General features: G+C 49.5%; 1 protein-coding gene across 1 annotated transcript in view; it reads left to right on the plus strand.

Annotated features, from left to right (window-relative positions):
• Window positions 1-1,140: 1,140 nt before the first annotated feature.
• ptpn4b (protein tyrosine phosphatase non-receptor type 4b) overlaps window positions 1,141-12,985 on the plus strand; it is a 24,030-nt gene continuing 12,185 nt past the window's right edge. Inside the window, 12 exon segments of the mRNA XM_077022194.1 lie at window positions 1,141-1,609; window positions 5,491-5,645; window positions 6,573-6,680; window positions 7,527-7,569; window positions 7,748-7,826; window positions 7,981-8,025; window positions 8,310-8,362; window positions 9,225-9,345; window positions 9,803-9,890; window positions 10,598-10,686; window positions 11,081-11,144; window positions 12,759-12,931. Of these exon segments, the coding sequence (XP_076878309.1) occupies window positions 5,508-5,645; window positions 6,573-6,680; window positions 7,527-7,569; window positions 7,748-7,826; window positions 7,981-8,025; window positions 8,310-8,362; window positions 9,225-9,345; window positions 9,803-9,890; window positions 10,598-10,686; window positions 11,081-11,144; window positions 12,759-12,931 (1,001 nt within the window). The 5' untranslated portion in view covers window positions 1,141-1,609; window positions 5,491-5,507.

Here is a 12,985-nt window from a genome sequence, read left to right on the forward strand (position 1 = left end):
ATTATTGTTCCTTAGTCATTTTCAAATTATGTAATTTGGAGACAGAATTTTCTAGCAACGGGATTTGTTTAGATGATGTGCTCTAAAGCTCTCACGAACCCCCTACAGAACATCTTCTTAGGTAAGAATGGTTGCTTAGTAACTACCAGGCTTCTCCCAGAATTCTTTCCTCTTTTCTGTACCGCTGCCAGAAATCACTATGACGTCATAATGGTGGTCTGAAACGCCCACTTAGCTGGGAAGGTCAGAATATGATGGACCCCCCAAACTGGGACGGATTTATAAAGACCCTTCTGCCGGACCTTCAAACCCAGAAGCAAAACCATAAGTTATGACCTGAAATTGTTGCTCTATTTTTAAACAATAGGGCTGCATTTACACAATGTGTCATGCACAGTAAATCCATCAGATGGTGCTGTTGCCAATCTAATTTTTTAATATTAGGGGGGTTGGGTTAGGTTTAAGTAATGAAGTAATTTGATCATCATGAAAGCTTTAAAATATATTAAAAGTTATTTGAAAATCAAATGAAGTCCCAAGTGTTTTTGTTTCTTTTAAAAGAGATGGGTGTCTAAATTTTCTGAAATAGTTTGTGGGGGAAAAAGAGCCAGACGTTCCGAAATACATACATAAACATATGTAAATCTCATTTCTGTGTACGCCGATGTTTTTAAATACCGATTTGTTCATTGTTTAATTCAACTGTATTCTGTGACGATTACGTCTGCTTTCCACCACAGCCCAGAGCAGCAGACGTACACCGGCACGTACAGCTCTCTTAAGAAGCGTGACTGTGCTCCAAAGAGGATGCTCTATTCCTGTAGCCTCGGGTGTCCATCTCTGAACGCTCACATTCAACTGAACAACTTATAAAGCCCTGTTTGTGGGTGGGATGATGTCAAAACATAAATCTGAACTTTTGTGCAGAATTGGAGTAAAGGGACAAATGCAAAAAAATAGCAAAACTTTATTCCTTATTTAAGACTGTCGCAGAGTGCAGTATGGCCAAATTCTCCTGCCAACAGACAACTTCCAGACAGAGGGAAAGAGAGAGATGCAAAAGATTGATGTCGTTTATGCCACGCCTCCCCCGGTGACCCCGCCCCCCGTCCGTAGACCTATGAGAATGTGGGCGTGCGATACGTTTGCGCCATGTTAACGCTGCACGTTGCTGTGCTGGGCTGCAGCCGCTGCGGTTGTGCGGGGATATACGGCAGGGTGGCTCGCGCAGCGGCCCGAACGCCGTAGGCGACAAGAATAAGGTCGCGCGACAACGAACGGAGCGCGTGTGACGGAGAACGGAGATGATCGTCGCATGAATTACCGCTGAGAAAAGACCGCCGTGGAGGAAGACTACCTCTCTCTGACGAGCTCTTCCTCCCCCCGTGGGGTTGTCGTTCCCGAGGTGTGAAGAAGAGGCCCCAGCATGTGTACAAACCGCCTTGTGCACGAGCGCGATGTGGCTTTCTTGGTTTTTGCAGTGGATGAACGATAGCGCGCGTGCCCTTCTTCCCCCTCCGGCGTTCCTCTATCCTTTTATACATCATCATCATCATCATCATCATCACCATCATCCATCATCTGGACTCTCTCGGACCTGTATATGACGGTAAGCCCCCGTTCCGTGTCGCGCTCAACGCATTTGCATGCATCCCTTTCTCTGACATTTTTTGCATAGCAACCAGTCCGGCCAGTGCACGCTTCATTTGGGCCGAACTGGTGCACCAGCGGAGGTGTGCACCATCACTAGATATATGGACCAGATACCTTTCTAGACCTATAGCGCCAGGTAACCTTCCCTCTCCCGTGGCCCATTAGCTGGGTGAGCACGCATGCAGGAGGTGACCTGCTCCCTTATATCTGACCACCGTTTGCGTCTGTTATCTCGGCACCGTGCACCACATTTATCTTTTTGTGGAAAGGTTCGAACCTGTGTTCGGGGGGTGCGTGTTCTTGTGTGTGCGCGCGCGCACATGGGACCGTTATGTCACATATAGCACGTTCTGCCAGCGTGCATTACGTAACCGTTACCTCGCCTGCCAAAAGAGACACGATCGCGCCGATCACGTGCATCACTGGCTCTTTATTGATGCAACTGGGCCCGGGCCGCTTGTTTAATCGTGTTTGGACCGAACGCGTCTTTCGGATGAACCGATGACATCATCTGGGTTCCTCCGTTTGCTCGTGCCCAGGTGCGCGCGCGCGCTTCCGCACCTGTCCCGCTGCCTCGCGCCTCATGTCAGCGGCACCGGAATGAATGTTCGACTAGAACATTTCTTTCTTTATCTCCGCGTCAATTTAATCGATTTAATTATATTGTCCCGCTCTGCGGGGCAGACAGGAAGTGAGAAGTCCTCCCCTGTGCTTGGAATCGGTGGACAGGTGCATATGCAGTGACCCAGGGGGCGTCTGAGAACTTCACTGTGATGTATGAATGAAGGAATATGGTGGTCTCTGATGGGTTTATCCTGCTGGTTAAATCAGAGCTGGACGTCCCTTCCCAGAGATGGAAAACCCATGGAACTTCAGAGGGCACTCCTCAGTATCTGTGTGTGTGTGTGTGTGTGTGTGTGTGTGTGTGTGTGTGTGTGTGTGTGTGTGTGTGTGTGTGTGTGGCGGAGGTGGGGAGGTTTTATGTGCGTGTGACTGTGACTTGTTACAGTATCCGGGGGAATTTTCACAAAAGAGAACTGTCGCACACACACACAAATATAATACAGATGTGGCATGATTGCAGGCGTACCTGAGTAAGCATAGCAGGTGAAATTAGGAGATTAGGAGATTATCCTTTGGCCCTCTGTCCTGCTAACATTTTGTGGCCAACAGAAAGCTTGGCCTTTGTCAGAGAAGCACGATAACCAATTAGACTACACACGGTGGACTGTGCTGTTGGACGGGGTCGTCATCTATATTAATCGTGTTATTTGGAAAGGGAAGTGATGCTTGTTTTGAGACAGGTAATTTTTTCACAGTTTCAATCTTGGGGCACTAAGATTGTTGTTCTTTTTGTTGTTCAGTGAACGCAGGACAAAGAGGAAGCGTTTAGGCCCGTCTTATACCGGGTCGCGCCCTGCTGGGAGTTAGCATTGCTCACTACATTTATATTAATTTGTTTTCATTTTTGAGAAGCGGAAGATGAGACTTGTTGTCTTGTGCGGTTTGTTTGCGCTGCCACTATTACAGCAGAGCCGGATGGAAAGAGGCGTGGACACGCGTGTCTGCTGGAGTGTTGGCATGTTGCCCCTGTGCCCGGGCCTCTGGGGGGGTGTGGCTCTTCCCAGTCCTCCAGAGGGGGAGGGGCCTCTGGGGAGGTGTGGCTGAGTGGCTGGAAAGGGCGGCACACTGAAAGCGAGACGGCGTCTGACCTGTGACTTTTGTGCCTGAACTTATGCTCAGAGCACCCCAAGCCCACAAGGCTTGGCGTGAAAACCGGGACCGAGGCACTCGCCTTTGTTCTCAATCTGTTCTCGTTCAGTGACCTGGGTCGAAATCCACAACACCAGATATGGTGGAATTAGGATTACTAATCTAAACATGTTTTAATAAGAATATCTGCATGCAGCTGTATAACCCCTATCTCGGAGGTTCTCATAAGACACCCCCCCCCCCCCCCACCACCAAGTAGATTTAGCCATTTAATGTCTGCAGATAGTGATTTTAACACGTTAAAACTTGATCATAACTCAACCATACCGCACAGTTCTCCCAGGATCCTTCTCTGCTGGCTAGTTTGGTATACCAGTCTAGTCTGGCTCCTTATGAATGAACAAAATGGCCAATGGGGCGATGGTTCAAAGCAAACAGTCACATTGACATAAAACCTGAAGGATTCTACGGTAATGTGGTGATGTTTGAGCTCCATGAAGCCGTAATGAAGCTCCAATCCTGTCCGTAACGCTGTGACGTTATGGTGTTCAAATGTCACATGTGGGTATGTGTGGATGTCCTTAGGCTGCTGTGAGGAAGCGTTTTATTTAGCAGATTGCTGATTTTGTTTCATATATTAATGTGCTCCATGTTAACATGTTCATCTAGGTTTATGTTTATAGCTCGCTTGGCTGCATGTCAAGAAATTATGATAATTTCTTATGATTAGTATATTGTGATTATGATCAAGGTTTGAAAGAGCGATTACCTCTAGAATAGATATGGCCTGATTTCATGGAAACAACTTTGTAACTCTGCTTATGCAAGTCAGACCCTGCCTGTCAGTGTGCCTGTCTGTCTGTCTGCCTGTCTGCCTGTCTGCCTGTCTGTCTGTCTGTCTGTCTGTCTGCGGGGAAGGGGAAACAGAGGGTGATGACATCACTCTGTGGATATGGAGGAAGGTTTGGAGTGTGTGGTGTTGCTTGCTGTGTCATCTGGTGGCATGACTCCCCAGTCGGGTGGAATGAACCTTTTGGGGAATTTGGGACTGATTTCTACCCCAACTGGGTGTATGTGTGTGGGCTTTGCTGGGCTGGGTGTGTATTGGTGTTGCTGGGCTGGGTGTGTGTGTGTGCGTGGCTGGGCTGGGTGTGTGTGTGTGCGTGGCTGGGCTGGGTGTGCGTGGCTGGGCTGGGTGTGTGTGTGGGTGTGTTGCTGGGCTGGGTGTGTGTGCATTGCTGGGTGTGTGTGTGGGCGTTGCTGGGGTGTGTGTGGGCGTTGCTGGGCTGGGTGTGTGTGTGGGTGTGTTGCTGGGCTGGGTGTGTGTGTGGGCGTTGCTGGGGTGTGTGTGCGTTGCTGGGCTGGGTGTGTGTGTGGGAGTGTTGCTGGGGTGTGTGGGTGTGTTGCTGGGCTGGGTGTGTGTGTGTTGCTGGGCTGGGTGTGTGTGCGTTGCTGGGTGTGTGTGTGGGCGTTGCTGGGGTGTGTGGGTGTGTGTGTGCGTTGCTGGGCTGGGTGTGTGTGCGTTGCTGGGTGTGTGTGGGTGTGTGTGCGTGGCTGGGCTGGGTGTGTGTGTGTGCGTGGCTGGGCTGGGTGTGTGTGTGTGCGTGGCTGGGCTGGGTGTGTGTGTGGGTGTGTTGCTGGGCTGGGTGTGCGTGCATTGCTGGGTGTGTGTGTGGGCGTTGCTGGGGTGTGTGTGCGTTGCTGGGCTGGGTGTGTGTGTGGGAGTGTTGCTGGGCTGGGTGTGTATGTGGGCGTTGCTGGGGTGTGTGTGCGTTGCTGGGCTGGGTGTGTGTGTGGGAGTGTTGCTGGGCTGGGTGTGTGTGGGCGTTGCTGGGCAGAACACGTCACTCTCAGGCTTCAGGTGTAATGGCTTGCTTGCAGCATTGGTGCTTTGATTAGCTAGTATCTATGAAGAGAATCTATATGTGTGTGAGAGAAAAAGAGGAAAAGTGTGTGTGTGTGAGAAAGAGAGAGAGGAAGAATGTGTGTGTGAGAATCAGAGGGGAAGAATATGTTCTCTGGAGGTGAACTAGCATAAATGGTTGTTACACTTTGGACTGAAACTCTTTGCCAGCAGCGTTAAATAGATGTGTGTGTGTGTGTGTGTGTGTGTGTGTGTGTCAGACGGTGTGCGGACAGTGATGACAGCACGCTTCAGGTTGTCTACTGGCAGAAGCGCCGATGAGGGAGAGACCGAGGCAGCCCGAGACCGGCCGAGCTCACAGCTGCGGTGTAACGTTCAGCTGCTGGACAACACCGTGGAAGCCTTCAGAGTTAATGCAAGTACACACACACACACACACACACACACACACACACACACGCACGCACATGCACCCTCCTGATTGAACCCTGATTCAGTCCTGGTGGAACTGAAAATGTGTTGCTTGTGTCATAAGCAAAATGTTTGCACTGACCTGATTCTCACTCCTCGCGAGGTTTAGAGATTCACAGTCTCACGCGTTGCTGGTTGTCAGGCCCAGTTTAGCCCAGATTAGTCTTTACACACAGTGATCACAGCTGGGCACAGCGCCTCTCACCTTCCAGCAGACTGGGAAGACCCTACAGAAAGCTGGGATGGGGGGTTCTGAGAACCATCCACTATTCTGAGAACCATAATGAGTTCTGAGATGGATCTTGAGGGAGTCACATGGCCTCGTCCAGTACCCGGACAGTGCAACGGGCCAGGAGAAGGTCTCTGTTCCAGTGGAGGTGCAACTCGGTCCCAGCAGGAGGAATCCTTCTGATGGTGCTCTGAATCCGTCCTTCTGATGGTGCTCATGTTTGGGTTGCACTAACGTAATTAAAGTGATCCCTTTTGATTTGTGTCTGTTTCAGTATGACTCATTCTGCCACCAGTGACAGTCATTACAGCTAAAGAGTATACATCGTGCAGAACCTTTTAGACCCTATTAATTGTGTCAGAGTAGCAGATTGAGAAGGACCCATACTCGCCCCCCCCCAACGTTTTTGGTCAGTGAGCCAAAGTGCACACATTAGCATACATTTGAATAAATTAGTATACATTAGTATGCACTGTAGTGTTTAGTTTGCCCCGGAGTCCTGCATCATTACAGCTTAAACTGTCAGTAGCTATAACTAACTGAAAAATGACTCATGCTGTTTCTCCCTCTCTCCCTCTTTCTTTCTTTCTCTTGCTGTGTGTTTGTGTGTGTGTGTGTGTGTGTGTGTGTGTGTGTGTACAGAAGCAAGATCAGGGTCAGGTCTTGTTGGATATAGTCTTTAAACATGTGGAACTGACCGAGCGAGACTATTTTGGACTGCAGCTCACTGACGATTCCACGGACAGCCAGGTCCAGATACACACACACACACACATGATGCACACACATTACAGGCACACACACACACACACACACACACACACACACACACACACACACACATGATGCACACACATTACAGGCACACACACACACACACACACACACATGATGCACACACATTACAGGCACACACACACACACACACACACACACGCTCCCTGCACAGACACACACACACATTACAGGCACACACACACACACACACACGCTCCCTGCACAGACACACACACACACACACGCACAGATACACCTCAGGTACAGCTACTTTCGCACCCGGTACAGACGTTATCATCAGGTACAGTCACTCTTACACCAGGTTTCCACATACATGCGCACACAGACACAGACATACAGGCACACACACACTCACACACACACATTAATGAGCTCCTGGTGCTCTCCCATGGTGCAGCGGTGGAGGGATGGACAGATTCACACACACTCTGACCCTGAAGAGGTGACACGGAACACACAGTAGAGTTTAGCGTCTGGTCCAGTCACGCTTCGGCAGTCTGTAACCGAGCCTCGGGAGAGATGATGTCTGTGACCCAGCGGAGACAGGACAGAGGCAGATGCATTATTCAGAGATCTCTGTCCGTCCTGATGAACACGTTCTTTAGAAGCAATAAATCTATAACTTGGCATTATGCAAGTTACTTCACTGAAAGGAAATACAATTGATTTCGGACTGTATTTCAGGGTTTTTTTTTCTGGATTATGTGGTTGTCGACATAAAATAAGAATTGCTGTATGTTTGAGGTCAGCGGTGAATCTGATACTGTACTCTTGTGATTTTGTTTGTGCTTTCTGCAGCGTTGGCTGGACCCAAACAAACCTCTGAGGAAACAACTGAAGAGTAAGTGAACCAGTAAACAGATTTCAACCTTCAACTGTTTGTGGTTGTGCGAATGCGGTTTGAGCTGGAGTGAATTGTTTGTGGTTGTGTGAATGCGGTTTGAGCTGGAGTGAATTGTTTGTGGTTGTGCGAATGCGGTTTGAGCTGGAGTAAGCTGACTAAACGTGGGTCTTTACAGGGGTGGCTCCGAATAACTTGAGCTTTCGGGTGAAGTTCTTCGTAAGCGAACCAAGCAAACTGCAGGAAGAGTACACAAGGTGTACCTTAACCACACATTAAATTACACACATGTACATGTTTGCACACACATGGCAAACTTTGTCTTCTTCAATAAAAATGAGTTGTTTCAAAGGCGTTGTGTTTAACCGCTTACTTTATGCCTTGTCTGTCCATTTCTTTGTTTATTTTCAGGTATTTGTACTTTCTGCAGTTGAAGCAGGATATCCTAAGTGGGAGGTGAGTAGCCATATGGGCTTGGACAGCCTTCCAGGAACACGTTCTCTTACATTAGAGCGGTGAGGAGCTGAAGGCCTTCCTGGTATACACTGCATTAGAGCAGTGGAGAGCAGACAGCCTTTCAGGAATACACTCCTTTACAGCATTACGGCCACATAGGAGCTGCTCCGTTGATGTGTGAACTGTCTTGGTCTGGTGACCGTATGCTGTTCACGTCGGCGGGGGTGAACTGTAGTTATGACTCCTGTCCCCCCCCCCCCCCCCCCCCCCTCTGTGCCCGCTAGGTTGCCATGCCCCCAAAGCGCCGCCGCCCTGCTGGCCTCCTACGCCGTCCAGGGTGAGTATCTGTTAGCGAATCCATTCTTTCACTTCGTCACGAAGTCTGACTAAACCAAGTATTTCAGTCACAGACACATGCTAGCTGAACATGCTAGCTGAACATGCTAGCTGAGCATGCTAGGTGAACATGCTAGCTTGAAATGCAAAACAGGCACGTGTGAACCTAATTCTGAACCCACAGCTATTGACAGGGTGGCAATAGAGCCGTTTCGATTGTTCTGACTGGGGCTTAAAAATTTCCATGGAATGGTGAATGAATGGCGAGAGAGCTGAAGGTAGCCATTTCTGGCTAATCCCATTAACACTGCCTGTGTGTGCAGCCTCATGGGCCATAATCTCTCCCTGGCTCGGTCTTTTCCCCAGATTAACCCCTATAATGGAGCTCTGGGCTTAGACTGCTGCGGGTGTGGAGATGTACAGGGTTGAGAGGACCTGAAAATGTGGTAGGACTGCGACTACAGGTCGGATCCACTCCACCCATACTGGTGAAGGATTGGGGTGTTTTTCATTGTAAAGTGTCATCTTAAACGTGTGTTGACTGAACACAGGAAGCTCAAGTAACAGAACGCTGAATGTTCCACTTCTCTGGTGTTTATGTACCGCAAAACGTAAGACAATCCAGACGCTTGCTTTTAAAATTCGGGTAGCCACTTTATTACGGGCCGAAACATCAATAAAAGCAATTAATGACAATTTCAAGATGAAGAATGAGGGAATATCATTCATGTTTTGACTGGCGATTTGGTCTGGCCTTTGAAAGTCTTCCAGACTTCTACGCGAGCAAACTGGAAGAATGCCCCCACCGCTACACACACACACACACACTCCAGCTTGGTTACACTGTCTGCTTTATGTTCCAGCTGAGCTGGGAGACTACAGCCCGTCCGAGCATGCATCCGGCTACCTCTCGGAGTTCACGTTCATCTCCAACCCTCCAGAGGACTTCGAGAAGGAGGTCGCCAAACTGCACCAGCAGCACAAGTACGGCACAGCCCGTAAGGGCCCGCCTGAAGGGCTGCTTAGATGAGGGAGCAAAATAAGGGATGCGTCTGAATATAGAGTATATATATTATATACACGCACATAATATATATATATATATATATATATATATATATATATATATATATATATATATATATATATACACACACACACACAGATGTACACACACATGCCAGAACAAGGCTGCTCATTGTGCTTTCAGAGACTGAGTCTCCTTACAGACTACTGCACAAATTATCTCTCCTCTCTCCCCCTTTTATCCCCTCTCTCCCTCCACCTCTCTTTCTCTCTCTCTCTCTCCCATGCACTGCCCCTCCCTCTCACTCTCTCCCCCTTTGTCTGTCTGTCTGTCTGTCTATCTTTCTCTCTCTCTCTCTCTCTCTCTCTCTCTCTCTCTCTCTCTCTCTCTCTCCCCCTCCTCTCGTTTATTCAGTGGACTCTCTCCAGCTCAGGCAGAGTTTAACTACTTGAGTGCTGCTAGCTCATTAGAGCTGTATGGAGTGGAGCTGCACTCTGCACGGGTGAGAAACACCCCCTGCACACACACACACACACACACACACACACGCATGTGTTGTGCACACACACAATCCTTGCACACAACCACCCCCACACAGAAACAATCCTCCGGCCACACAAACACAACCCCCCCCCCCCCCCCCCCCCCACACACACACACACACAACCCCTGCACACAATTTCTCCCACATTCAAACAACCACCCTCCCTGAACACACACACAAACAGCACCCCCTGCCTACACACTAGACACACAACCCCTCCACCCCAAAAACACACACACACACAACCCCCCACAGCCATGACACCTTTTCCTTTGGGCTGCCTGCTTGGCCTGACCTAGATGGCCTTTGACCTGCGTGACAGCCAAACCAGGTCAACCTGTCCTACTGCAGCGCCTTTGTGCTGTCTGTGGCCACAGATCTGGTTCACTGCAGTGTTTGCATACATGCAGCACTGAACTGCCTAAAGTCATCCCTACCCGTCTGCACTGTAAACATGTGCACACCATAATACTGTATATGTATACAGAATCAGTCAACAACCCGCACCAGTCCTTTAGCACTATAGGGCCAGGGGTGGGGCCGCCTGTAGGGGGCGCTCTCTCCCTTGCCCACATATGTGCAAATAAACCGGGAGTGAACCAGAACTTAACTGGCATAGCTTAGCTCCTCTTTTCTCCCAACCCCCCTTGTGCCCTGTGACACAGGACCAGCAGAACGCCGAGGTGTACATCGGGGTGGTGTCCTCCGGGATCTCCGTCTATAAGAACAGGATACGGGTGAGCCACTGTCCGTGGTGAGTGCCCCTCCCAGCTGACCGTCACGCCCGCCGTCAGCCGCCCTGCCTGCACGCACCCCGCTGCTCTTACGCGTGCTGTGTAGGAGGCTTTACTCCACACCGCTGTCAATCCATGTGAAATAAAGTCCCTCCATGTAAACGAACACCTCTGCCTTTATTTTAGTGGCAGGGTATTACGACAGATGGTATTTCCGAGCGTATTCCAGTTCTGCGTTTCTTTGCCCGTATCTGGAAAGTTTATTCTCTTTGACTCTTGGAACTGTTGAGTGACCTTTGACTCTTGAAACTGTTGAGTGACCTTTGACTCTTGAAACTGTTGAGTGACCTTTGACTCCTAGAACTGTTGTGTGATGGCTTCCCATTTTTCACTTCCTTCCCCTTTTTCTTTCAGGGTGAAAATTGTAAAAATATCTTTTAAATCCAAACAGTTTTTTATGCAACTTCGAAAAGAATCGGTAAGCATGTCCACACGACTGGTCTCACGCCACACACAGGTCTCACGCCACACACAGGTCTCACGCCACACACAGGTCTCACGCCACACACAGGTCTCGCGCCACACACAGGTCTCGCGCCACACGACTGGTCTCGCGCCACACGACTGGTCTCGCGCCACACGACTGGTCTCGCGCCACACGACTGGTCTCACGCCACACGACTGGTCTCACGCCACACGACTGGTCTCGCGCCACACGACTGGTCTCGCGCCACACGACTGGTCTCACGCCACACGACTGGTCTCACGCCACACGACTGGTCTCACGCCACACACAACAGGTCTCACGCCACACGACTGGTCTCACGCCACACGACTGGTCTCACGCCACACGACTGGTCTCACGCCACACACGACTGGACTCACGCCACACACGACTGGACTCACGCCACACACGACTGGACTCACGCCACACACGACTGGTCTCACGCCACACACGACTGGTCTCACGCCACACACGACTGGACTCACGCCACACACGACTGGACTCACGCCACACACGACTGGACTCACGCCACACACGACTGGACTCACGCCACACACGACTGGTCTCACGCCGACTGGTCTCACGCCACACACGACTGGTCTCACGCCGCCTCTGTTAGATAGTAACATGCATTCTGTAGCCAGGTATCCCGGCAACCATGTGCAGAGCCTGTAGGTAGATCAACAAATACAGACATAACAGCCAGACAGCCCACTCATTAATGCTAAGTATCTTGAGTATTTATGACAGGACACTTCATAATTGATGGTCTCATTTGCATATATGAATATTCATGTATTCAGCTGTTGAAAGTAGTAGAATATATCTTTCACCTCAAGCTCAAACATCTCAGGCTTTTTTAATATGTATGTATAATATGCTAATAGGTACAGCTCACCTTGTGCAGCGATCGCATGTGGTGCTTCATGCATATTCATTAAATATATGTTTGCTGCACGGGAAAGGGAAACACGATTTATGTAAATTGGGATACCGTGGGTTGACTACTATACCTTAAAGTGGTTAAGATATTGCTGTTGGTGACTGCTATGGTAATCCATATTTTTTTAATACAATGGCAATATATTAGCATTATACCCTTAATAAACACCTCATCTTGGTGCTAATTTTGCATTACTGCAATAAAATTGTTGCTTCGTTAATTATAGCAGTATTACAGAAACGTGTCTAATTTGTTAGGGTAGTTATTAGGGAAGCCGTACCCCCTGGGGGTAAGAGAGCCGCCTGTTTACACGTGGCCCCTGCAGACCCCGCTGGGCCGAGCAGCAGTGTAAAGGTTATAGGCCAACACCGTATACTAGCATGCTAGCGTGTGTGTTAGCGTGTGCTAGCGTGTGCTAGGCAGGGGTCATGGGGTAATCCGGCATGATCAGTGGGGGCCGGCCGCTGTAACGGTGCGTGATGTAGCTCTTGCTGCTCAACGCCTGGATCCTACTGTACATCCCTAAACATCAGAGTAGCACTCACAAGTGTCATCAGTTTATCCAACCATTTATACTTTCTTCGTTCATTCCTTTGACGCTTATCCTCTTTTTCTCTCTCCCCTTCTCTCTCTCTCTCTCTCAGAGTAAGAGCCGGGGGTGTCTGATGGCCTTTAGCCTTGCGAACTATCGAGCATGTAAGAACGTGTGGAAGGCCTGTGTGGAGCACCACACTTTCTTCAGGCTGGAACGGCCCGCACAACCACACAGGAGTTTCTTCACACACTACTTCACACTTGGCTCCAAGTTCCGCTACTGGTGAGGACCTGAAGCTGAAACCTGCCCTCCTCAGGGCAGACCTGTACAATCGCA

The sequence above is a fragment of the Brachyhypopomus gauderio genome, chromosome 1, assembly GCF_052324685.1.
Source record: "Brachyhypopomus gauderio isolate BG-103 chromosome 1, BGAUD_0.2, whole genome shotgun sequence".
NCBI lineage: Eukaryota > Metazoa > Chordata > Actinopteri > Gymnotiformes > Hypopomidae > Brachyhypopomus > Brachyhypopomus gauderio.